At 46.5% G+C, this 27,777-nt stretch overlaps 1 protein-coding gene across 5 annotated transcripts; it reads right to left on the reverse strand.

The window, feature by feature from the left end:
• Nucleotides 1-710: 710 nt before the first annotated feature.
• On the reverse strand, nt 711-27,463 carry GCNT4 (glucosaminyl (N-acetyl) transferase 4). Of its 5 annotated transcripts, none has more exons than XM_042941126.1 (2): nt 27,415-27,463; nt 711-2,590 (listed from the first exon to the last, which is right to left on the reverse strand). In XM_042941126.1, the coding sequence occupies exon 2, from the start codon at nt 2,587-2,589 to the stop codon at nt 1,225-1,227; it is 1,365 nt and encodes a 454-aa protein (XP_042797060.1). In that variant the 5' UTR covers nt 2,590; nt 27,415-27,463; the 3' UTR covers nt 711-1,224. The 5 variants fall into 5 exon arrangements, with proteins under 5 accessions (XP_042797060.1, XP_042797034.1, XP_042797068.1 ...); XM_042941100.1 differs by lacking the exon at nt 27,415-27,463 and adding an exon at nt 26,924-27,122; XM_042941134.1 differs by lacking the exon at nt 27,415-27,463 and adding an exon at nt 25,958-26,171.
• Nucleotides 27,464-27,777: the final 314 nt, after the last annotated feature.

The following is a 27,777-nucleotide window of genomic DNA, read 5'->3' on the forward strand; positions in this document are numbered from 1 at the left end:
TTGGATAGTTATTGGAGATGTAAGCAAGAATTTTAAATGACCATAATAGTTAATATAGAAAGCTGTCATATTTTATACACTCTTTTTGAGAAAATTCAGTGGCTCTTAGCTTAATGGTTCCATAAAAGAAAATTATAACAATTCCACTGTAAAAAAAAAAAACAAACCCTACTTTTAATGATAATCTATGAACTAGAAGACTTAGGTTTAACGTTCAGGAGTGTGACATTTAGAACTACTAACCAAGTTCTTATTTTTCATCAATAAATGTGTTTTAAAGAAATAATTGAACTAAAAAAAGGAGACCATTCATGAAATCGCTGTGTACAATGATGCAAAAATCCTGCAAATCCCCTTGTTTCTCTTCAGGCACCACCTGTCCCAATCCCCTCCCCCGCACCCAACCTCCCCAACATTCATACACTATAAATGCCCCACTGACAGAGTCTTGTGACTCCAAATTGAAAGAGTGAGGCACTAATAGGTAAATTATGCTTTGGCAAACAGGAAACTGGACATTCTTTGAGCTTTCCTGAGGTAGTGGTTTCTCCTTCTAATATTCTTTTTTTTTTTTTAATTTTAATTTTTTTATTTTTGAGAGAGAGAGCATGAGCTGGGCAGGGGGCAGAGAGACAGGGAGACAGAGGGAGGGAGAGAGAGAATCCCAAGCAGGCTCTGCACTGACAGAGGGGTTCGAACCCATGAACCAACCATGAGATCTTGACCTGAGCCAAAGTCAGACGCTCAACCAACTGAGCTACCCAGGTGCCCCTCTCCGTGTAATATTCTAAAGGCTAAAAAAAGTCTAGGGAGCTGAATTAAGAGACAAGAGGAGAGTTGGTCACTATACTTAAACAGTCCTCTGAAACTGGGGGTTTAAAAAGTTATGTGATTATCGCACACGCCAACACCTTTTCGGTAGAATCCTGATGGCTATGTGGAAAACTTAAAGTATTAAGTGTGGTTAGGGTAAGCCTTGAGGGCATCATATAACTCGATCTCTGATGTAGCTCCATAAGATTACAAGGAAAAACAAACATAAAAATCACCCGACCAAGTGCAGTCTTACTGTCATCAAAGCCTAGGTCATTTTGCCTTATGTGTGGCATTTTGGACACCTCTCCAACTATGAGAAGGTTAAGCTCACATGGTAGTGGGCATAGTATAGCACACAGTTCCATATTGGCTGCATTTATCAGATAGCTTCTTTCTGTTATGATTTTATCATGATGTGATTATGGGACTTTTAGCCACGAATAACTTTTTTGAAGACAAAGTAATCCATTCTCTCTGCTGTTCTTCAAGCTTTTCTGCCAGGCATTTAATCAAGACAGGGTCCACCTTAGAATCAAATTTATTAGCAAACCAATGTCCGTCATTTATAAGCCACCTTAATTCCGCTGCTCCGTAGATACACACACTTCGAAGGTGGGAGCCAGTACAACGGGGATACAAAAGGCCTTCATGATAATTCCATTTGACAAGGCGGGTCTTACTCTGTAAGTCAGACACATCCTGGGCTGACCTAGAAATCTCCCCAGGTATTCCTGGTATCCGAATTAAGGTAGCCCAAAAATGTTCATCAGGTGAGTACGTATCTTTAGACCAGGCAAAAAAGTCCTTAACGAGGGAGTTGTTGAAAATATATTTAACAAACGCTCGACTTAAAACAAAATAAGCACTTCCAACAAATATCTCAATGTTATGAGGGGGGGCTTCCTTGGAGATGTTTGTCCTTATTGGTAGCTTCACATATTCATAAGGCACCTGTCTTAGTTCATGGTGGTAAGTGAATCTTTCCATTTTACTGTTAGGGGGTTTTACCGTTTCTAACATATTTGCCCCATTGAGTTTCTTCAGCTCTGACACTAATTCGAAGTTTGACTTCAAAGGAAAATCTTGCCCACACAGATTGATAACATATTTCCACTGAACCGAAGACTTCAGGAGGTCTGACAAGCAATTTAAATCAGCTTGGAGTCTGGAAATGTGTGCATATTGTACTGTCTCTATTTTGGAGGCAATGAAAACATTGGAGAAGCACTTAGCTAAATTGTTCATGGCAACTTTGAAGGTATCAGGTGACTTATAGTCATAATGGATGCAGTAAATATTGTGCTCGTTGTATATAGCATGGATTAGTCTTTCAACCATAATTGCGTCTTTATGAACAACCAAAGAATAGGCTATCGGGAAGCTTTTCTCCTCCCTTGAAACAGGCTTTTGATGGTACCTTCTTAGGGTCTGATAAATGTCACAATCACTGGTTATTGCCACGACATCCTCATCATCCAAGTCGATGATTTCTCTCCTTCTTATTTCCAGACTCTTGCCAATTTCCAAAGGTGCCTGTTCATAGACACCTGAACAGTTAACTTCGTACCTGATTTCATTCTTAACATTGGTGTATCTGTTTCTTACAAAAGGTGAGGTACTCAGGGAGTATTCAACCAAGTAAATGCCTCTTTGAGGGAAGAGGAGTCTCCTCACATTTAGAAGCTTCAACAGGGAGAACAGCCATAGAGTTAAAAATAAGACGAAAACTTTCTGCTGTGCTGGGTATTTAAAACAGCATTTGAATGTCTTCATTCTGTAAGAAGGAAAAGGAATAATTCAGGTGGAGTAAGAGAAAGACAACTAAGAGGCCATTAGTTCAGTTCAATCGACATTCACTGGGTACCTTCCACATGCCAGGCAGAAGGCTGGGCCCAGAGGTAAATAAAACAAGGTTCTCACCCTTATAAGAGGATCCAGAAATCAGGAAGTGAGAACACACAGAATGGTGGTATTTTGTGGTATGCTGTGTTAACTATACCTAAATTGAGAGACATTGGTTACCAAATAAAGGCAAATAATGTAAGCACCTAAAATATAGGTACTATGTAACTTTCACTGTCTGCATTTCTACTTAGAGTATTTGGGGAGAGAGTACTCTGGTTTGGGCGGAGGTCTACAGAGTTAGAGGTCATCAAGGGGTCATCAGAGATGCAAATGGCCCACTGAGCCTAAAAGTAACATCCATCTTGATTCTACCTTCAGATCCTTATTAGATATAGATCTGAAGTCAGACGGGAAGAACCCAGTGAACCCCACTGCTATAGACTGAATGTTTATGTCCCTCCCCAAATTCATAGGTTGAAAGCTAAGCCCCAGGGTAATGACATTAGGAGGCGGGGCTTTGGGAGGTAATTAGAACACGAGGGTGGGTCCCTCATGAATGGATTAGTGCCCTTATAAGAAGAGACCCCCTCCCTTATCCCCTCTGCCACCTGAGGTATGGATTAATTACATCCATACTATGTGAAAAAGCTGGAGACAAAACCTGCATGTGCCCATGTGGAACAATTTCCAGGATATACTGTGAAATGGAAATAAGGAAAATGCATAACTGTGTTTAGTGCACTCACATGTGTGTCAAAAAAAAGATGATACAAACCGTATCTACAGAAAAAGAGCACACGTTGGCAAACTTTTCTTTCCCTGTCACAAGTACTCGACTCTGCCACTGGAGTGGGAAAGCAGCCACAGATAACACATCAATGAGAGGGCATGGTTGTGTTCTAATAAAACTTTATTTATGAAAAGGCAGCTGGCTGGCTATTTCCTGAAGGATACTATGGAGACTCAACATGGGGAATGGGAGCTGCTTTGCAGGGTGGGGTGGGAGAGGGTGGAGGGTTAGGGGCCCGGGTAGGAGGGAGATGTACTTATCCGTGAATATCCTTTTGTATTTGAATTAAAAAAAATGATTATACCACTTTTTTTTTTTTTTTTTCAGATAAAAACAGGCTAATCAAGTGAGGGCACAGATGAGTTTATTTTGGGAGCAGCAGGAAGGGGGGGGGTGCTATTGCAAGGCTTGAGGACAGGAGGGCCAGCTGAGTTCACAGAGCTGCTTCAAAGAGGTTCAAATCCTGAGAACTGGGAGGTCTGAGGGCCCCAAGTGCAATTTCCTAACACATCTCAATAAATCTTAGATGAGGACATAATCATTGTTCCCAAGTGTCTTAGAATTAACAAGCAATCTGAACCTCATTTATTTTTGTAGTTCAGATGAATTGAACTAGCTCTCCTGGGAAGGTCATGCCCTCACTCACTTTGTTTGAATCACTCTTGTTACAGAACAACACCTTATGGACAACAGACTGTCCTGCAGAACCTGGTCCTCCCCAGCCACCTCGCAGCCTCTCCTCGGGTTTCCCCAGCGCCCTACTTCAGCTCACTGCTCTTCTCGTGCACACTCTCCCTAGCCCTCTGGATGCTGATGTCCACACACACATTGCCAACACCTTTATCTCCAGTCCTCACCTGCTGCCCAAGCTTCTGACATGAACATCCAGTTGCTTGACGGTCATATCCACATCTCCACTAGATATCCCACAGGCACCCAGCTGAGTCCAAAACTGAATCTGACATCTTCACCTCGCCTGTGTTTTCTGTGTCAGTTTATGGTGACACCACCCATTCAATGACCCAGGCTTGAAACTGGAGGGTCATATGACTCTTTCCTTTCCCTCACGTCCACATTAACAAGACATCTCATAAATACGCCCAATTCCATCCCTTCTTCTCCATTCTCATTAGCTGAATCAGCCCCCAGGTCACGGAATCCCCGTTAGGCTCATGGCTCTGGGTCCCTTTGTTAGGTCTCAGGCTTCTCCTCTGAAGCAAAACAAGTAGGGTTCCATCCACACCGGCTCAAGGCCAATGTTCCTGCCAGTTCTTACAGAGCGTGGGAAAACTGACTCCCCATGCACAGGGCAACAAGTTTCTTCAGAAGTTGGAGCACATGTTTAGAAGCAGGTGTTGTGATAAAGTTGGATTCCGAAGATTCATCAATCCCAAATCAATCTATCTCATCATGGTCCTAGTTCATGGCAATTACTCATACATAGGAAGGAGCGTACATAAATGGCTAGAATTAGAATGAATCTTACCCAAAGTAAAATTTTGCTTTGTCTTTTCCGGTCCACGGGATCCCTACTTAGCATCAGTTAATAGTTCCCCCTGATACCATAGTGGTAAAATGAAAAAATCTCCTTACATTTCTAAAGAGTCTTCAAAGTCTTCCAGAGTTGTCATGGCATTTATGATGTACCATTTAACTATCATCTTCACACTTACATAAAAAGGCAAAGGCTGGCTCCCTGTCCTGTCACCCGTTTTCAAGGGCTCCTCTGTACCCACGCTTCCCCTGTCCTTCCTGAGAACACCTGGAGCACACACTTCCTGATTCCAGCCTGGTGCCTAGTCGGTTCGATTTGGGCTAGCGGGCGTGGCTGCCTGCCCACAGAGGGCAGGTGGCAGGGCATGTGTGGAAGGGAGACGTGGCAGGCTTGCTGTGAGAAGTCCTGTGGGAACTGGTTCTAGTTCCACGTCTGAGCTTCGCCAGCCGGGATGAGAGTTAATTTTAAAGGAACGAGGGGAGGGAAGTGGGACAGCCCAGGCATCTGGCTGTCTGATTCTCCTTTCCTCCTCTGGGCATCTTTAAGGAGGAGAGCTCATACGTCTACGGGTCAGCCCTAGATGTCAAGGGATCTCAGCAGCCCTCCAATACCACCTTGTCTCAGGTCAAAGTAAAACCCCTCCCCTTGCTTACCATGGCCAGAAATTCCTTTGACTGAAAGGAGATGTGGTATATACATACGATGGAATACTGCTCGGCGATCAAAAAGAATGAAATCTTGCCATTTGCAACAAGGTGGATGGCGCTAGAGTGTATTATGCTAAGTGAAATTAGTCAGAGAAAGATAAATACCACATGATTTCACTCGTATGAGGAATTTAGGAAACAAAACAGATGAACATAAGAGAAGGAAAAATAAGATAAGAACAGAGAGGGATGCAAACCATAAGAGGCTCTTGAGGACAGAGAACAAGCCGAGGATTGCTGTAGGGCTGTTGGGCGGGGGGATGGGCTAAATGGGTGATGGGCATTAAGGAGGGCACTTGTTATGATGAGCACCGGGTGTTATATGGAAGTGATGAATCACTAAATTCTACTCCCGAAACCAATACCACACTCTATGTTAACCAACTGGAATTTAAATAAAATCTTGGAAGAAAAAAAACATGCATTCCTTTCCCCACGTGAGAAGTCCGAAAGGGGGAAGTGAATAAGCTTCTGTCAAATCCTGAAAAGGGCTGTGGGCCTCTTCCCAGCTTTGGTGAGAAGTCAGCAGGACATCTGTGGGCACAAAAGCCTGCAGGAGGTTAGAGACCTCTGCTCTGCTGTTTCCTGGACAGAACCTGTGTGTGACATCCACGGTCAGGAGCTGCGGAGGACAGAGGCGGGCAAGGGGTGGAGTGTCAGGCACCTGCCTGTTGTGGCACTTCCTCCCCTCCCTGCCACCGGCAGCCCAAACTCGTGAGTCCCCACGAGCCTCAGGTTTGGAGGATGGAAACGAGCTCCTGATGGCTCACGAGAGCTGACGGGTGCCAGGCTGCCAGTTCTACCGGCCATATGGTTCCTAGGAGACTAGGGCAGCAGGGCCACCTTCTGCAAACACCCCACCCTGGCTCCTTCCCTGTTACAGGCCCTGAGCAGGAAGCAGGCTGGGGTTTTGCTGCCAGGAAGTGGTCTTACAATTACAATACAAATGAGCGCCCACCCACCTGCCAGGCAAATAAGGAAGCCCGGCCCACTGCCAAGTTCACTGCCACATAGGTACGAGTTCCTAGCAATGAAGACAGGGCTGGAAAGGACATGGTATCGCTATAGTGAAGCGGAAACAAGCTGTTTGGATAATTCAATAAAAGCCCAACAAAGATGCTGAATGAAGCCTTTCCCCCAAACCATCTTCTATTCCCAGTCCTTCCAGGGGCTGATTACAGTCTTAAAAGAAACAGCAGGCACACACAAAGTGTACTCAGCTAAGTGGTTAGAACTGTAGTCAGGGCTAAGTGGCCACAGCCATTAGCAGCTCGTCCACGGACTCTCCTTAAGTCAGCAGTTTCAAAACCCAGGACTGTCCAAGAGCGGGGCACTTGGGAGAGAAGAAAAAGTATGCGGGCTTCACGATGCCCCAGACCCGGGCTTGAATCCCTGGAGGGACACCAAATCCAACGAATTCACCTCTGAAGCCCAGTTTTCTTATCTCAAAACGGGAACGACAAATCCCCTCCTGAATTGCGGGGAGCAGCTGCGAGGGGTCAGGAGACCCAGCATGTGAACGGGGTCACCCCGCAGAGGTGCACAGCTTGCCTGACTCCAAACTTTTTCCTAGTTTTCTAGGTTTTCTAGTACGTTACACAGAATGCGCGGAAATGAAGACAGTGTTGACCTTCTCTTTTCTGGCCAAAGTAGGAGTTGGAAACATCGTTAAGGGAGCAGCCGACAGCTAAGCCCTTGCTCAGGGGCTGAGCTGGAAAAAGCAGAAGCCACGCAGGGTCCTGCGACACACGTTTCACCCTCCGGCCACACAGCCAGGACTTCAGCTCAGAGGAGACCCTCTTTCAGCTCAGGAACAGCCTACCGACTGCCTGGACCCTTGACAAGTTGCTCAACGTCTCCACATCTCTGTGTCCACATCAGTAGAAGTACGTTAATGCTAGCAACTACCTGTGGGATTTTGAGGTAAGTGGGGTAACGCATGCAAAGCCCTTTAACACAGTCCTGATGGTGACTTGGCCAATGCGGGGTTTTGGCTTCATCTTCATCAACATCTTCACCTGGCCTAAGCTACCCTCCTCCTCCTGACTTCTTTAAAGATCCTGCCCAAGACCTATGGCTTACTGTCCTATTTTTTCAAATCTATTTTCTATTTCCCCCCGAAGTTCTGACACAAATGCAATGTTTTCGAATTAATGCCTGAATGCCTCCATGTAGTGCCCCTTACTAATTTAATACCATCATTATTATTAATGAAGAGTCACCGAACAAAGAGGTGTTACCTGGGGCCATGTTCTGAGCCCTCTGCATGTACGCAATCCCCTCACTGGGTCAGTGAGGTAGGGACTACTTTTATGGTTCTTTACAAGACAGGAGACTGAAACATGTGGTAATTAAGAAAGTCCCCCAAGGTGAGCTAGGATCCCCGTCACGTGGAACTTGAACCCAGAGACTCTTGCTCCAGAGATGTACTCTTAACCTTCTAGGTAATACCGTCTTTTACAACATAAAGGTTTCCACAATGGTTTTAGTCCTTGACTGAAATTTCTCATTACTATGTCTTACCGATCCGTCCTAAAACTGAAACAGGGATGAACATAAAATCGCCAAGTCCTGAGACCTTCCGCCCAGTTTAAGGGATTATATACCTGGAGAATCAGCCTGCAAGAACACTGGGGGAGGAGCTCATTCTATTCCTACAGGCAGAGGCAGCGGCAAGCCAGGTGCTACTGATGAGAGTAGTCAGTCTTCCAGCCATGGAATCCATCGAAGGAAAAGAAAGCCAGCTCATCCTATGGAACTCTGACGGCAGTTATTCTTGTCTCATATCCCGTCACTGACTACTTACTGATTTACTTGTTCTCGTAGTGACCAGTCAGTCACTGAGAGTTCAGGCTCTCTGAGAATTAGTACCTAGTTTAAAAAGCTTTCTCTCCACATGAAGAATATTCTCTCTGTGGGCCACCTTCGAATTCTTAAACATAATATCCATACATGTTAGTATGAAAAATAGGATTTGAAGACTTTATTGATTTAGAAATATCAGGATTTTGTTTCTTCCTAAAGTTTTCCAAAGAAGAATCGTCACTTAAGAACACTGATATAAAGATGAATTCATTAAAAAAAGAAAAAAAAAGTCCTGATGTAGTTGAATAAGCTAAGGTCCTTCTACCGCAGCTCCTTGATTTCAATAAGGTCATTGATTCTCCCTTTGATGACATGCTCATCACCAAACCGAGAGAAAGTTTTCAAGTAAGACCATTCGTGGGAGGATGACTCAGCCGGGATGCATTTCCTCAACACCCCCACAGCACCCTACGAGTTCCTAAAGAAGCAGAAAGGCCACAACTTCTTACTCAACATGTCTCCAGAGGCAAGGGAAACAAAGGCAAAAATTAACTACTGAGACCTCATCAGAATCAAAAGCTTCTGTACAGCAAAGGAAACAATCAGCAAAACGAAAAGGCAACTGACAGAATGGGAGAAGATGTTTGCAAATGACATATCAGATAAAGGGTTAGTACCCAAAATCTATAAAGAACTTATCAAACATAACACCCAAAAAACAAATAATCCAGGGAAGAAATGGGCAAAAGACATGAACAGACAGTTCTCCAAAGAAGACATCCAGATGGCCAACCGACACATGAAAAAATGCTCAACATCACTCATCATCAGAGAAATACAAATTAAAGCCACAATGAGAGACTATCTCATACCAGTCAGAATGGCTAAAATAAACAACTCAGGCAACAGCAGATGTTGGTGAGGATGCGGAGAAAGAGGCTCTCTTTTGCATTGTTGGTGGCAATGCAAGCTGGCGCAGCCACTCTGGAAAACAGTATGGAGGTTCCTCAAAAAACTAAAAATAGAACTCCCCTATGACCCAGCAATTGCCCTACTAGGCATTTATCCAAGGGATACAGGTGTGCTGTTTCAAAGGGACACATGCACCCCCATGTTTATAGCAGCACTATCTACAATAGCCAAACTATGGAAAGAGCCCAAATGTCCATCGATGGATGAATGCATAAAGAAAATGTGGTATATATATATACAATGGAGTATTACTCGGCAATTAGAAAGAATGCAGTCTTGCCATTTGCAACTACGTGGATGCAACTACGTGGAGGGTATTATGCTAAGTGAAATTAGAGAAAGACAAACATCATATAACTTCACTCATATGACGACTTTAAGAGACAAAACAGATGAACATAAGGGAAGGGAAACAAAAATAATACAAAAACAGGGAGGGGGACAAAACAGAAGAGACTCACAAATATGGAGAACAAACTGAGGGTTACTGGAGAGGTTGTGGGAGGGGGGGATGGGCTAAATGGGTAAGGGGCACTAAGGAATCTACTCCTGAAATCATTGTTGCACTATATGCTAACTAATTTGGATGTAAATTTAAAAAAATAAAAAATAAAACAAGTTAAAAAAAAAAAAAGCAGAAAGGCCAGTTTCTTGCCCAGATGACCTTACATTCTCATTGTTCTAGAAGACGGCAAAGCAAATAATGATCTGACTGTGAGTAGATAAACAGTGAGCATACAAAACATAAGAATGGCCTGATTGGTCCACAAAGACAATACAAACGGAGGACAATTCCTCCACTAATAACAGGTTATAATCTCAAAAAGGAAAAAGAAACGCTTTTCCTTTCTCCGTTTACAAAAGTAAACACTTCCATTAAAAAAAAAAAATGAACAAGTCCATAAAGTGTAAGGAGGGAACTAAGGCTCACCAGTAACCCATCACCCGGCAAAAGCATTCTGTGGACCTTCTGTCCTTCCAGACCATTTTCAATAACGACACCTTTGTGGACTTGCTTTTGTTTAACAAGAAGTTTCACTACACAGATACTGTCTTATCTGTTTTTTTTCATTTCACAATATACTGTGATTAAGTCCTATCCTGAACTGTGTCTATAAATTGTTCGAAAGTAAACAATTTCTAACTGAGGTCAACATACTTTTCTGTAGGGAAAAAAAAAATTCAATAATAGAATTTACTTTTCTGGGCCTTCTTCACCAAAGCTTAATTAATTATCCCATAATTCCTGAAGAAGCCTAGAAGCAAAATCCTAAAACTGACAAAGGACTTTAATGGTAATTGAGTCCAAAGTCTTCCTTCTCTAGATGAGAAAACAGAGTTCTAGCTGTTACTTAACAGTTTCACTCTTGGGATGCCAAGAATATGTTTCCTCCATTACATACATGTTTTGTTTTTTTTTATGTTTTTATTTATTTTTGAGACAGAGAGAGACAGAGCATGAGCAGGGGAGGGGCAGAGAGAGAGGAAGACACAGAATCCAAAGCAGGCTCCAGGCTCTGAGCTGTCAGCACAGAGCTCGACGCGGGGCTCGAACTCACAGAGTGTGAGATCATGACCTGAGCTGAAGTCGGACACTCAACCGACTGAGCCACCCAGGCGCCCCACATACATGTTTACACATCCAACTGCTCTCCCTCAAAGGACTGGACAGAGCGGGGACTTCTGTTCCCCAGTATCCAGATCCCTCATGGTGGTACTCAGTCCAGCCTGGCTCCACTGCCCCCTCGACTGAGTCTGTTGGTCAAAGTCAACAAAAATTGTCATGCTACCAGATTCGGTGGACACATACCTGTCATTTCCTAATGGGCTACACTGAGCACTAATACTATTTGTGTTCTTTATTCCCTTCAATAAGCCTATGAGGTTTATTATCCCTATTACTCATTCTTTATCCCCCCTGTCAATATCCTCATTTTTCAGATTAGGAAACTGAGTCACAGAGGATAAATAGCTAGTATGTAGAGGAGCCAGGACTTTCAACTCTGGCCCAATTTCCGAGCTTACACTATCAACCACAAGGCCAGCCACCTCTCCAATCTCTTGGAGGAGAACCCTGTTGGTTCTAAACGTGTTTTGAATCCATGCACACCTTTCCACTCCACCGTAGGCCAAGTTACCATCCACTCTTGCCTCTAAAGGAAATAACTTCCTCACTAGCCTCCCTTGAAAGTCCCTCTAATCCATCCTCTGTACTGTTGCCAAAATGAGCATTTAAATACATAAATCAGACCACTCCTGCTCCCTAGTCCCACTCCCTACACTTAAAACCCTTCACTAGGATTTCTGTTGCACTTAGAATAAAATCAGAAATCCTTTCCATGGCCCCAAGGCCTAGCCAGTTCCTGTCCCTACCTTCCTCTCCAACTTCATCCTATTCTGCTTTTCTTGCTCATTCTACTCTAAGCAACATTTGCCTTCTAAGTTTTGGTTAGCAAAACAGAGCCCTGCTTCCAGCTCGGCACCAACAGTGTGGAGCCTGCTTGGGATTCTTTCTCCCTTTGCCCCTCCCCCACATGCATGTACTGTCTCTCTCAAACTAAATAAATAAACTTAAAAAAAAAAAGTTTCTAGAACACTAGTCTCCTGCCTCAGGACCCCTGCACTTGCTGTCCCCATGTTCAGACAATTTTTCTCTGGATCCTGGGGTTATTGGCCCCCTTCTGTCCTTCAAGCTATTTTTTAAAAATGTTTATTTATTTTTGAGAGAGAAAGAGAGTGAGCAGGGGGAGGGCAGAGTGAGAGGGGGAAACACAGAATCCAAAGCAGGCTCCAGGCTCCAAGCTCTGAACTGTCAGCACAGAGCCTGATGCAGGGCTTGAACCCACAAACCACGAGGTCACAACCTGAGCCGAAGTTGAATGCTTAACCAACTAAGCCACCCAGGCACCTCTGGCCTTCAAGCTAGAATAGAAATGTCCTTTTCTTGGGTTGTCTCCAATCACCCTTCTCCAGTCTTTCTCCTGACTATTGCACTCCTTGTTTTCTTCCAAGCACTTACCACAGCAGCAGTTAACTTTGTTTGATTGTTTATGCCTGTCTCCCAGACAGACCTTGTTCCCGCTCTACCTCCAGCCCCTGGAACATACCTAACTGGCACAGAATAGTTGCTCAGTGGGACAAAGTCAGAAGACCCAAGTTCTAGTCTGGGCTGTGCCATCAAAAACTCAAGTCACCCTGGCAAGTCATTTAATCTTGGGTAAGTCTTTACTTCCCATGTGTTAAATGGAATAATGGTTTTCTATGCAGCAATGGGATCATGAAGGTCCTATGACACAGGCAAGTCAAAGGCCTACAGAAAGCAACTTTGGTATGCAAATGTTGGTTACCAGGACCTCTACAAGAGGAATGGTTTCTTGGGAAAACCAGGAATGAGTCTGTATGCTGTGGTTTAGTTTTGTTTTTCTAAAATTTTTTTTTAATGTTTATTTATTTCTGAGAGAGAGAGAGAGAGAGAGAGAGAGAGAGAGAAAGCATGAGCAGGGGAGGGGCGGAGAGAGGGAGACACAGAATCCCATGCAGACTCCAGGCTCAGAGCTGTCAGCATGGAGCCTGACGTGGGGCTTGGATTCACAGACCGTGAGATCAAGATCTGAGCCAAAGTTGGGCACTTAACCGACTGAACCACCCTAGGGCCCCTAGTTTTATTTTTCTAAAACAGCACATGCATTGCTTCCTTCATTCTGACATTCTAATTATTTTTTGTTTTTCACTCCCTGACAATGGTCTTTTTTGTCAATGTCTGGTATATATATTGTTCCTAAAGACATACACCTGTCTTGGATCTTGAAAGACAGGAACATAGTTACTGTAGTTAATCGTTAGAGGTTTTTATTTTTTTTCCCCTCCGCCTGCTCATTATCTTTCGAAAGACTGATAACCAAAGAATTCCTTATCTTTTAGATGGTATTATGTCATTTTTGTGCTTTTCCACTAGGATTTTTGGCAAATATTCAAACGTTGCTGTTATTACATGCCTTCTGAAAAGTTTAGATTTCTGCATTAAAAATGTATGCAATTATTATTCATAAAAAAAAAAAAAGATACCTAGGGAGACACATGTAGCCAGTTCTGCTCAGTCACGTTCAGCTAACCAGCTTCTGTAACTACAGGTGGCAGATGCTATACAATTTTCCCCTCCATTCAGTATGTTTAGGGGCAATGCTTCTCCAGACAGTACAAAGCTGCAGTGACCCGTTTGGGCGTCCCTGCTTGGCAAAACCATCCCTAAGGACCATATCACAAGCAGAGCAGCACCGAGGACTCTACAGCAGTGGAGCGCACAACAGCCTCAACAAGGGCCTCTACCAGTGCTCAGGGGCTCAGAGGGTTAACACGGTCTCGTAGCAGGAAAGCGGGACGCCCCTCATCCAAAGGGGATGTGGTGGGGGTGCCGGCAGAACGTGGCACAACTGACAGCTTCCTCCACAGGCCCAGCGCTTGGCCTGCGAGTGCAAACACTGTGGTCACCACCTTTGAGAGTAAAGGTCTGAATGAAAATGCTGGGTGTGAACATCAGTTTGTCAACCACCTCTTGATAATCCTTCTAACCAGTAACTTAAGCGGAGCCCCTTATTTTCGGGGGGAAAGAACGAGCAACCCACATCAGGATGTATTTACTGGATGATGGTCCCTCAAGGTCATCTGAAATCTGGACTGCGGCAATGGAGCAAAAGAAGTGGCCGAATTCAGCCAGGTTTTTTATAGTCACAAAAACTGGGAGGTGGCCAACTTTGCTCTGGCTTCGTTGCCTTTGGTTCACAGGACAAACATCAAAAGCTGGTTGTATATGGGTTTTTTTGCTTTGCTGTTGTTGTTGTTGTTGTTTGAGGGAGAGACAGTGAAAGGAGGGTAGGGGCAGAGGGAGAGGGAGAGAGAGAATCCTGAGCAGGCTCCACACTGTCAGCACAGAGCCCTGTTGGGCTCTATACCAAGAATCCGTGAAATCATGACCTGAGCTGTAATCAAGAGTTGGACACTTAACTGAAGAAGCCACCCAGGCACCCATTTTTGTTTTTTTTTTTAATGTTTATTTATTTATTTATTTATTTATTTATTTAACGTTTATTTATTTTTGAGACAGAGAGAGACACAGCATGAACGGGGGAGGGGCCGAGAGAGAGGGAGACACAGAATCAGAAGCAGGCTCCAGGCTCTGAGCCGTCAGCCCAGAGCCCGACGCGGGGCTCGAACTCGCGGAGCGCGAGATCGTGACCTGAGCTGAAGTCGGACACTTAACCGACTGAGCCACCCAGGCGCCCCTGTTTATTTATTTTTGAGAGAGAGAGAGAGCACAAGCAGGGGAGGGGCAGAGAGAAGAGAGGGAGACACAGAAGCTGCAGCAGGCTCCAGGCTGTCAGGACAGAGCCTGATGCAGGGCTTAAACCCCCAAACCGTGAGCTCACGAACTGAGCCCAAGTTGGACGCTTAACTGACTGAACCACCCAAGTGCCCCCCATGTACCCCTATTTGTGTATCTTATTGGGCAAAACCACAGGGCTAAGTCTTTAGCAGGAAATCTAAAGGGCCATAAATGATACTACTGAATGAAGTGTTTATTTTTTAATGGTTCGTGACCCTCATTATGTTGCAAAACATTAAGAGCTTTTTCCTACAGGAAAACAAAAACAAAAAAGGAAAGGTGGATTTCAAAAATATCTATGCTCTTAAATTTTAGCTTGGATGGAAACAGCTTAAATGAAATGTTACCTCCTTTGCAGATACAAAAGATAACAAAAAAAGAGGTTAATTGATGTACTTGAACTTTGCCTCTCAAGCTTTATAAACACCAATCTTACATTCTTTCTTAGATTCTCCTTCTCTTCTCTGCCTTCCACACTTAGCTGGACACCATACAAAACAAAAATATATTTAATATTCTAGATGTAAAATGTGGATTGAGTATATCTCGGCTTCTTTTTCTTTTTTTCTTTTTTTTTTTTTTAATTTTTTTTTTTTAACGTTTATTTATTTTTGAGACAGAGAGAGACAGAGCATGAACAGGGGAGGGGCAGAGAGAGAGGGAGACACAGAATCCGAAACAGGCTCCAGGCTCTGAGCTGTCAGCACAGAGCCCGACGTGGGGCTCGAACTCACAGACCGTGAGATCATGACCTGAGCCGAAGTCGGACGCTCAACCGACCAAGCCACCCAGGCGCCCCTCGGCTTCTTTTTCTACAAAGAAGAAGAACTGAATTGAAAGACACCGGTGTCTTTTTTTTAACTGTATGTTTAGTGTGCTAGAAAGAGAAAAAAACTCTTTCCCCCCCCCAAGGTCTGCATGGTATATAATTCACCGCCCACCCTGAAATTTCTAGAAGCACTTATTTGCTATTGTACGGCTAACTTCATATTTTATACTGGCCAAAATGAATTCCTCAGAGGTAGCAGCAGAAGAGATACAGCTACCCTGATTTCCATGTGTGCACTTGAAGTAGAACCTTTAATGTCCGTCACCACATCACAGAGGCAGCGTGGGGATAAACAGATGTGAATGAAGAATATGGATGGCAGGGATGGCTTAAGGCCAGGCCACACTCTCTACGAATGGATTGGACACACTCAATTTTACATCTTCAGAAGAGCGCCTTTGTTTGCTGGGTTTTGTCGACGCAGTGGGGGGCTGAGCTGGGGACTTCAGTACACTTCTCTACTTCCACTAAAAAATTCAAGCCCAGCTACTCTGGCCTGACTCTACCATTCCGTAAGATCTGTGTTCTTGGTTTACAATGTACATATTGCCCTGAGAGCTTGTGTGCCTATAGATGCCACAAAGTTAAGGCCCAGGAATTTAAAATTAAGATAAACAGGTGGAACAAAGACAATCAGCAGTGCTCGAAAAACTTCTGCCCAAATAGGAATTTTCAAAGCAGGATTTCGTGGAAAGTGTCTCCAGAAAGTCAAATCTAGAAATTACTCCAGGAAGCTCTCCAGTTGGCATCTGCTACAAGGATGTATTCTAGCAATGGCTTTAATGAAGATAACAGGTCTCTCAATATGAAGGTTTAGATTTTGGATTAATGTAATAAGGAAGTCAAAGACTTTGGTGAAAAACCACCTAAGCAAACTTACATGCCAACGGTACAGAATGCAAAACTAAGAACCAGCCTCTTCAGATGTTCACGCGGATTATAATGTTACGATCATTAGAACAGTCGGGTGCTGGTACCAGAACAGACACTGATCAGTGAGCTGAAAGTCAGCAACAGACGCGGTACGTAAAGACTTCATCTATGGCTCTGATAGAGATGGCCGGTTGCTTTCCAACATCCATCCTCCCTTCCTTCTTTACCAAGCGAACCCCTACATTGTTGGCGGCAGAGATATGCCCCTCTAAAAGCTTTTTTCTTCAGCCTCCACTGAAGAGGAACAGTCAATAACAGTATATTATACCGTGGGGTATCTGGGCAAGTTCTCTAAAGGAAACTGATTCAGGGGGAGGTACGCCATTTTGTCCTTTTTTTTTTTTTTTTTTTTTTTTTTTTAAATAAACAAAGAATGCTCTTTTCTGCCTGGAAGTCCGACATGATGGCTAGAGTTATAGTAGCCATGCTGGGACCATGAAGAGCAGGCTGAGAGAATATCAGCAACTGCAGCCCTGAAAGCCTCAAACCCCTGACCCAGCAGCAGCAAACATCCACGCTGTATTCTTGTCATGTGAGAAAAATAAGCCCTCACATGTTTAAGCAACTTTGCAAAGATGCACTTTGGAAGATGAGCATTTGAAAAGGGGAATGTTTCATGCATATCAAGCAAGCTTCACACACAAGCAAGATCAAGCTTAAATGGAAATGAGGTTACAATATAGGGGCGCCTGGGTGGCTCATTTGGTTAGGCATCCAACTCTTGGTTTCAGCTCAGGTCATGATCTCACGGTTTGTGAGTTCGAGCCCCGCGTAGGGCTCTGCGCTGATGGCACGGAGCCTGGAGACTGCTTGGAATTCTCTCTCTCCCTCTCTCTCTCTCTCTCTCTGCCCCTCTGCCATTCTCTTATCAAAAATAAGTAAGTAAATACTAAAAAAATAAAAATATATAAACTAGGTTACAACAACTAGGTACAACTACTTGTCCAACAGTACAATCTGTATGTGGTCAAGCGTGAAATTCTAGGTCTCAGGCGGAGCAAACTAGAAGCAGGTGGAGGCTTTAGGTAAACATCTGAAGGAAAGTAGTCTCCACGATTGACCAAATTGCCTCTGATACTGGCACAAACCGTGCAGTCTGCACACCATGCTTCAGGTACAACACAACACAGCTCTCGGCAAACCTCTACTTTGTATGGTTCTGGTCACCAGCAGGGGGAAGGCCACATAATCTCTGAAAGTCAATTTGGGCAGGCTGCCTTCTTGTGAGTTTATCTGTAACAAGCTTCTTACCTGTCAAGAAGATAACAGCGCCACTTAGGGTGAAACATGCTGAGTAGTTCCGATCGCCCCCTCCCTCCCTGACCTGCCTGACCCCATTCCTCTCTTCCCTGCCACACTTGACCCCTCTGCATCATACCCTCCTGCTCTACCCCTCTATTTACAGCATAGCCGGTTTGGAACTTAAAGCCAGCGGTTCTGAATTTAAGTCCTGACTTCACTAAGAAGCTGTCACCATTCTTGTCAGTCCCCTGCCTCCTTACCTGTGAAAGAGGCCAAGGTGCTAACTCCCATGGGTACTGTGATGACTGACTGAGCTCCTGCGTGGGGTACATTCTGGCAGGAAAAGCAGACGGGCACATAGGTTGCATGACAGTAAGGGGTCAAAAGCATTTAAGCAAGAGGAGCAGCCAGTACCATAGTCCAGGGGCCATTCTGCAGGCAGGGACTGGGCTCATCCTCAACGTGCCACACCGGCTCCTGCACCCAGACACCACCTCCAGGGGACGACAGCCAGGGCTCTCCATTGGGCAGGATGGTGCAGAAGCCATAGCAAAGCCTTCCACATTCACCTGCTCCAGGGGAAATGAGGCCGTGCCCACTGTCGTAGGCCTAAAACTTTTCTGTAGGCTTGAGATTTTTTTCAAAGTAAAATTTTTTTTTTCTTTTTTTAAAGCGGGAATCAAAGGGGTAAACGGGACTGCGCAGGACTGCAAGGCTTCCAAAGTCTCCGCTTCATACGGAGATGCAGGCAACGCATTTTTAGTAGCATGGTCTTAAACATCTCAGTAAGTCTGGGGTCACTGCTGTCGTCCTTCTGTAAGTATGTGTTCCAAGTATGACCTGGTTCACTACTTTGTTATGAAAATATCTTCTCTCTTGTTCCGTATTTATGAACTAGTCGATGATCATAAAAATATTCTTTCTTCTATTATTTATTGTGGTTAAAATATACTTGATATAAATTTTACCATTTTAATCATCAGTGCTAAGAAGTCTCTGCTTCCTAGTTTATCCTAGAAAAGCCATTCCATAAATGATGGAGACATCATGAGTGGATGAGTGTGTGGACAAATGGTGGATGGATGGGTGGATGGATGGATGGAGAGGTAGAGGGACATGGATGGATCAATGGTTACAATTTTAACCATTTTTAAGTTCTGTAGCATCAAATATATTCACATGGTTGTATAACCATCACCACCTGCATCCACAGAATTTTTTCCTCTTCCCCAGTGGAAACTCTGTTAAACACTAACTCCTGATTCCCACCCCACCCCTTCTGCAGTTCCTGGAAGCTACCCCCCTACTTTCTCTTTTTATGAATTTGATTCCTCTGGGAACCTCGTAAGAAAGGAATCACAGCCTCTGTCCTTATTTTACTTATCATCATGTCTTCCAAGTTCATTTGTACTGCAGCATCCATCTAAAATTCCTTCCTTTGAAGGCTGAATGATATTCTATTGTACGTATACACCATGCTTTGTTTAGCTATTTGTTGGTGGATGCTTGCATCGCTTCAATCTTTTGACTGTTATGAATAATGCTGCTACAGACGTGGGTGTACAAATATCTGTTCATGTCCCTGCTTTCACCTCTTTTGTACACACCTTCATGCTTGTATATCCTACTTCTATCCCCCTTCAACTGCTTGCCTGTCCATCCAGCAAACGTCTACTGTGTGCCCACCATGTGCCAGGGAGGCGCTATGTTAGATTCTGGAGAGATAATAGAAATTGTCCTGCCTGGAGGGATCCAGAGAGAAATAAATAGCGAGGTCCCAAGAAATCCCAAGTTACTTCGGTACCTCTGAATTTTATTGTATAATCTCTCAGAATTATAATCACCAGGTAGTATGTAGAAATGATTTTTATTCAGGGATTTTCCTGGCACAGTGTTAATTATATGTCCTTCCTTTTAAGGATCTCTTCTCTGGTTCCACATCCCCTTCCTTCAGCTCCACGATCTCCGTGTTATTCCATTAGTACTTTTTCACGATCTAGTCTTTGGAACTTAATTTGTGTTTGCCTTGAGTGTCACTCCACTTCCGTCTCCTGACCCCTCGGATACTATATCCAACTCCGTCTGCCCGAGAGTATGGCAGGGTGCTTGCTGGGATGGCTACAGGAAGAAAGAACCTGGTGGAAGAGGGTGGCTGGGCAGAGAAAGCCCCTCCTTGCTGCACCCAGGCATTACGTGGGGGTGTGGAGAAAGGACACGACAATGCAAATATTCCAAATATGCTACCATGATGCAGAGGAGCAGAAGGAAGAGAGAAGGAAGGCTGGCCGGCACAGGAGCTACGTTAGGCTTTGCTCTTCCTGGTCCTGGGCACAAGTGGCCACCCTCTGCTGCAGTCTGAATGAGCTGCTGTCACTGGCTGTCTGGATCTGGAAAACGACCAGGAGAAATACCACGGTTTGCAGAACTTTTAGAAACAGGTCCAACCTATCCAAGAGCAGACAGGCTGACTGCCTGAGCCTGAACACAGACAGGAAACTGTCCTCCAAATGGACCACCTCATCTGTTTGCCCCTTAACTAGATGAGGAAAGCAACAGAAGGGACTGGGGAAGGAAGAAAAGCAATCAAAGAGCTAGAAGTCCAGAGTATTCATAGAGATTACCTTGAGGTTACAAAGAGCTCCCTTATCACCAGGCACTTTTGTTTTGCTTGCCATGGCAAGAGAGCACATCACATCAAAAGGCGTTTGGTAGCATCTTGGATGGGAAAGCAGGCTTGAATTTTATGGACATCTTTGCAGTTTGGTTTAAAGCTAGTCTTTCAGTGCCCGGGGAAAGTACGTGGGAGAGGGCTTGGGTAGGACTGGATACGGATCATGAATGATAGCACCATGTTGGATTCCAGGCACTCTTTCATGCTCTAGCAACCATGGCTAAAAGCATTCTTGCCATAAAGCTGTTCTGCTTTCTACATTCTTTTTTTTAAATTGTTTTTTAATGTTTATATTATTTATTTTTGAGAGAGAGAGAGAGAGAGAGAGCGAGAGCAGGGGAGGGGCAGAGAGAGAGGGAGACACAGAATCTGAAGCAGGCTCCAGGCTCTAAACTGCCAGCACAGAGCCCAACGTGGGGCTCAAACTCATGAACGGCAAGATCGTGACCTGAGCCGAAGTCAGACGCCCAACTGACTGAGCCACCCGGGGGCACCTGCTTTTTACATTCTTAAACTTTGTGCAATTAAAGTATCTAATTATATTCCTTTAAAAGCCATATACGGACAAAATTCTACATTAAAAAAATTTTAAATAACCTGAATCTCTTCGCTAAAATGTAAGCTTTAGCACAAAACCCTCTTAAAGTCTAGAGCTTAGTGGTGGTTGTGAGGGGTGGGGTGAAGGAGAGGGAAATGACAAGGCACAATTATTGCTTCCTATTATTTTGAAATACCTGAATCCATCCTAATCTGACTATAAAGAAGCTGAAATTTACCTCTGTGTCACTTACAGAAAACCCCCTAAGCTGACAGTATAAACAAATCAGGACAACAATAACAGTCATGGAGCTCCTGACCATAAGCTGCCAGTGACTATAAGGGGTGCGGGGTAGGGGGACATGGAGGCTGGAGTCAGAGAAGATGGTCCTCTCGTCCTCTCCCTCTCTCGGAGCAACTGCATGGGGACGCTTCAGAGCAGCTGTAATTTAAACCAAACAACGATGAGCTGATGACAATTCTTCTGATGTCAGCCCCACAAAGACTGCAAAAGATGCCAAGTTTTTAAGCCTCATTAACCGTGAGGAAGGCCTCTACCAAAGCTACTCACATTGTTATTAATTCCTCTGGCCAGGACATCAGCAGCCAGATCAGCAGAGGACATGAAGGTTTATACGAAAGAGGACAGAAGGAGGATCCAAACAGATTTGGACAGACTTGAATCCAGTAAGATGCAATCTAACGTCAGTACAAAGACCAGCGCTTAGGTCCAAGAAATTAACTGCACTCACAGCAGATGGAGAAATGGGGTTTAACAGGAGCATCTGGAGAGAACAGTTCAGGGTTTGGCGGACTGTATGTCTGGGGGGAGTAACAGTTTGTTGGGGATGAGACTGCCAAAAGATTTTTTTTTTAAAGGCAGCAGATGCAAACCAAAACCCAAATCAGTGTGGTTCTGGGAAGCATGAGAACCACAGGGCTGTACAACCTGAGAGCTTAGAGGGCCCTCAGGAAGCATCTTCCCCGGGGTTAGACCCTGGGGCAGAGGAAGGGATGGGTTTGTGTCTGGGTACAACCCCCCACAAGGACACTGACCAGCAGAAGTTAAGCAGAACAGTGAGAAGCTTGTGAACACAAGAGGGAAACGGAAGGTCGAGACTGAAGAAACAAAAATTCAAGAAGAATGAAAGCTGGCTCCAAATATTGAAACACAGGGTGCTGGGCCCCATCCCCAGAGGTTCCCATTCAGCAGATCCGGGTGGTCTCGGAATTTGCATTTCTAAGTTCCCAGGGGAGGCTGACGTGGCTGGTCCAGGGACCATACTCTGAGAAACAAAATTGTAATTCAGAAAAAAACATGTATGTATTTCTGAGATTTTACTAAGACACAATGGCCATTCCCCAGCAAGTCCAAATTAGGGATAATTTATTGGTTTTAAAACCCCACATATTGGGGCACCTGCGTGGCTCAGTCAGATAAGTGTCTGACTTCAGCTCAGGTCATGATCTCAAGGTTCATGAGTTCGAGCCCCATGTTGGGCTCTGTGCTGACAGCTCAGAGCCTGGAGCCTGCTTCAGACTCTGTGTCTCCCTCTCTCTCTGCCCCTCCCCTGCTCACCATCTGTTTCTCTCTCAAAAATAAATAAACATTTAAAAAAACACATTTATTTTTACGATTGTGTTCTTTTTAAAATTTTATGTTGCTGAACAGAAGTTTCACCTTTACTTCTGACCCTTAGCATTTCTTATTAGTTCAGCTTCATAGAGCAAAATTCTCTCTCTCTGCTTCATTTCTTGCATTTTACGTAGTGGGCAGTCTCCTTCTGGTATTCTTCCATGCATCCTGTCCTGATGCATTATATTCGGCAGGTCAAGCCTCATTACATATTAAAATGTGACCTGCTTTCATCAAATGGTATCTGGCTTCCCACATCTGCTAAAATAGTAAATACTGATCCAGTCCTTTCCCCCAAAAGGCCCACACCGAACCCACTGTGCCCAGGGGCCCATTAGATTTCAAACCAGCTGCATTCAATTCCTGATTAATTTTTATTTGATCTTATATACTTGAAGCTTTAGCCTTTCGATCCCAGTAGGAAAATTACCAGCATATGGAATGCATATACAATGACATGCAAAGCAATGAAAATTAATACAAAACATACACTTCTAAATTGCTTGGGAAAAGTCTGTAAGCTTTGACATTGATATTATCTGCTTTGCTTCTCTACAGTCTGGCGAGCAGTGACCAGATTCTTTTATTACAGTTAATTTTATATGGCACCTACCACCTGACACTGGTTAGCCTGTTAAATGGAAGGCGCCCCTGTCCGGGAGTCAGGCAAACGGGATCCTAGCCTGAACTTGGCCACTGTTCGGTTCTATAGCCTTGTACAAGTTCTCCCAATTCTCTGGTTCTCAGATCCTACATCTGGAAGTAATGAGGTGACATCATCCTAAAACCGCCAGCACTAAGGCTTACAGGCCGGCACAATGCACACATCGTGTACACGTTGTGCGTGCGGGATGCACACGTGCAATCCTCACCACAGCCCATGAGAAGGTACGATCAAGCGTGCGCCCCGTCCATGTGGTGGCATTTCAGAGGCCAGGAAACTCTCATGGGTAAGCGAGGGAGCGGCACAGCCAGAACTGGCCTCAGCAGTATTGCTCCAGGGGCCAGTCAGTGGAGCTGCTGCTCGGTTGCCCCATTTCCAGCTGTGTTACTATGAAACATTAAGTTTGCATGATTCACGAAGTCAAAGTTCACATCTCACAGTCATATGTGCTTCAAAGTACTGTTTCTGTGAGATGCTGAGAGTTACGGGAGTTCGATGTCAAAATGCCAGCTCAATCAGACTGTATTCACCTGAAGGGACTCCGGTATCTTCGTTCCATCCCTTTCACGTATTGTGTGTGAAGCTCCGTCATCTCACAAAAGCCATCCCCCTTTCCCTCCTCTCACCTGAGGAGTGGCTTCCAGGGGGGCAAGCGTGGAGGCCACTGCCAGTCCTCAGCCCGCAGCGCGCCCCGCGGACTGGGCAGGTGCTCGCTCCCATGTGTGAGACGCGCCCCCCTGGCTCTCACCTCTCCCCATGAAGGCAGGGGCCCTGTCCCAGGTCCACACCCCTGCCCCGGCCACCCCAAGCGTTAAATAGTGCCCCAGCACAGGTGACGCCTACTCCACTGGAGCATCAGCCAGGGTCTCAGACTCAACCAACCGAACATATCTTTCCTCCAAAACCTGCCCCTCCTCTAATGTTCCGTTTTTTATGAATGGCAGCAACATCTGCCACAACCTGGAGAGAGTCGCCCTGCCCTCTCCACACAAAAGTCATCACCAAGTCGCTCCAGAGTCTGCCTTGAATGCAAGCACTTGCTGCCATGGCCTCAGCCCAGCCCAGACCCCCAGGCCTCTCAGACCCTTGGAACAGCCCTGTTTACCTTCCGGGTACCTCAGATCCATTCTCACACAGCAAACCTAGTCTTGTTTTGTTTTGAATGCAACTCTCACCAGGACACTCTCAGGTGTGAAACTGTCCAGAGGATTAATTCCACAAAAGGGCCCCAAGGCCTGGTATCATGTAGCCCTGGCACCTGCTCACCTCACCTGTGCCACTCTCCCTTCACATCAAACTGGACCTCTCCATTCCACAAACTCTCTGCTAGTCCTTCTGTCTCAGGGCACGCTGCTCCCTGGGCGGGGAGAATGCTCCTTTCCCCCTTCTCTTCCGTGCACTTAGTGGACACCACTCCCACTCATCCATGAGGCCCACCTTAAATCTCCCCCAGAAGGCCACCTGCCTTTTTCCCAGACTCAGCACATCTGCCCCTCCCCCTACCCCCCCCCCCCCCCCAGCACACGGCACTGGCCAGACCCACAGTAAGGTCTCAACAAATTTGGATTGATGAATTGACTTTTCAACCCGGCATCACATAATCCCATTCTCGTGCTGCTTTCTTCCACTTCCCAGACTAAGAAGGAAATCCTTTCTTTGAAGGAGACACAGTTTACTTCTGGTAGGGGCCCTAAGATAAGCCCCAGGTTACCAACCAAACTAGCAGCTGCAGTATTCAGTGATTTTCAAGGGAGAAAACAGAAGCTGGGCACAGTCATGTACATTCCCTACTTCCTCACCCCCCACCTCCACCCCCCACCCCCCACCCCCCACGCAGCCATGATCTGCATTCATTCAAAGTCACACTGATAACTATTTACTGCCTGCCTATCTTGAGGGTACTTACTTGTCATGGTGCTATCAAGTGCCGACTTTGACTTATTCCCCAATTATGCCATTCACTCCTACCTACCACCGTGCTGATAACTGTGGCATTTAGCAAATTACTTTGGAATGAGTAAACTCTGGAATGAGTACAAGCAATAAACAGGAAGGAACCCTGCTCCTCATCTCCCCCTCCCCCAAATTCTTCTATCAGTTTTCTGAACTCGGGACCACACAACCAAATTCTTTGGCTATTGTTTCTCTGCTAATAAAAGAGGTAATTCAACAGCATCTTAATTGGTCATTTCTCAGACAGTATTGGATCCTTGCAAAGTGCAGCACAGAAATGTTCCCTGCCATCATTCATTTACTTTTAAAGATTTTACTTCCTCAAGACACTATCAACGAAGGCTGTCAAAAGGGACAGTTAGGTTCTAAAATGCCTTAGGCTGATAAGTGGTTTGATAAGGGCACGCTTCATGCATATAAGATCAAGAAGGGTGACTTCCATGTCTACCAACTCTCACGGGATACTTAATATTAGCCCTAATTCCCTTAATATTCTGGGTTGTTCCTCTTCAACTGTAGGGACGAGAAGAGAGAAGGGTAAGGGTCTGAGGGCTAACACCACCTCTTCGTGTGCCCAGGTAAGGGGGCAAATCACAAGCTTCCCGTGCGACAACAACCCGGAAAACCTCCCCAAGACCGAGAACTTGGTTCTAAAACTACCAGGCAATACCAGCTCACTCACGCCGTCAGTCTAAGTAAAGATGGTAAACTGACTCGAGACTCCAGACCTCTTGGCTTGGATCCCCGGAGGCTCCACGCCTGCCCGAGCGGCGCGGCCACCTCGCAGGGGGGACGTCCTGGTCAGCTCTGCGGCATGAAAACTTGACCTTAAAAAGCAACGAAGCTCGTCCCTGCGGAGGGCACCGCCAGGAGGTCCGCCCCACAGCTTGCGATCTCCAAACTGGTAAGACCTCACCCCACCCCAGCCCACCCCTCCCCTCCGCCCCAGAGCGCCCAGTGCTAATGGACAAGCCACTGGTGCAGCCCATCCCCGAGCGCCTCGTCCCTCTCCCGCCCACGCGCTTCCCGCCTACCAGGGACGAGGACGCCAGGGACCCGAGTCTCGGGCAGCGTCGCTGCCAGCGGCGCTGGGGCTGCGGTGAGGCTGGAGCGCTGGGTTGGGGGGGGAGGTGGGAATAGCCGGCGTCGCGCCCCCTCCTCCTTGGCGCCCCTCACCAGAGCGGCCCTTGTGCCGCGGGACGGAAACTGCGGGCTCCCCGCCTCGGAAAGGGCGCGTGCCGGAGCCGCGTTCTCACCGCTCGGGGAGAGTCCGGGGAAACCCTGGTGCGGACACGCCGCGCGGGTTCCCGAAGTTGCGGCGTCCGCGAGTGCCGAGGCGGAGTCACCCGCAATAGCCCCCGACTCCCATCTCCGCCCGCCGGGTGCCCGCGCCCTTCCTCCCGGCACCCGCTAGGCGCGCAGCCAGGCCGGGGCTCAGCCCGGGATCCCGCTGCGGCACCCCGCGGTCGGCGTCCCTGCCCCCACCCCCCCCCGAGAGCAACGCGGCGCCCAAGTTTTCCCTAGCGGGAAAGTCAAAGTCTCGAGGAGGAGAGGGTCCGGCCGTCCTGGCCACTCCGTGGCTGGGATCGGAGCCCTGCACCCCGGCCCCGGCCGTTCCTCGCTGGCCTGCGTGGCCAAGTCGACTTACGAAAGGGAGCAGGGGAGCCCCGAACGCGGGGTCCCCGCGGCTGCAGAGGCCGTCCGGGAGGGGGCCGCGAGCTGCGCTCCGGGCTCCCAGCCCCTCTGCGGCGGCGGCGGCGGCGGCTCGCTCCCGCCTCCTCCCCTTTCGCCAACTCGGCGGCGCGCCCTGCTAGGGAGTTGCTTTCCCTCGGCCGGGGGTGGGAGAGCGCCGAGCGGCCCCCGTGACGTGGAGGAGAAAGGAGGAGCGCCGTCGCCGCGCTCCCGCAGCGGGAGCTCCCCGCCCCTGCACTCCGGGGTCCCCGCTCCAAGCTTGGGACAAAGTTGCGAGGCGCGCGCGGCGCGCTCCGCTCCGGCCGAGCCGCGCGGCTCTGCGCCGCTGCCCTGAGCGTCATCCAGGTTCGGGTGCCTCCCCGCGTTAAACAGACAAGAAATCCGAGGTCCGGGGAGCCAAGAGACTTGCCCAAAGTCGCTCAGAGGGCGGTGACAAAGCAAACTTACATCTGCGACTCCTTGCTTTCCCCCAAGGCTGTGCTCTGTGAAGCTCGGGCCCTGCAGAATTTGCCTTGCTCTCATTGGTGAGACTGGGACAGTGTCCCACGCAGCCGGGAGAAATATCTAGGAACAGCGTGGGAAGGTGGAGCTTTATGGCCAATAAATAGGGTACAAAGTTGTTTTCCGTCAGTGCCTACATGCCAAATAGACACTCGAAGGCTTCCTTTTTACCCGAGAAAGCGGGGCGGGGTGGGGGTGGGGGGTCGGTGAGGGCGTCAGGCCTTGAGGGCGTGGGATCCGGTACCAGTCCTGATCCCGGAATAATTGAATGAAAGCAAGCTCAGACCTACTTAACCAACTAAGAAATAT

Source organism: Panthera leo, chromosome A1, assembly GCF_018350215.1.
Source record: "Panthera leo isolate Ple1 chromosome A1, P.leo_Ple1_pat1.1, whole genome shotgun sequence".
NCBI classification, from domain to species: domain Eukaryota; kingdom Metazoa; phylum Chordata; class Mammalia; order Carnivora; family Felidae; genus Panthera; species Panthera leo.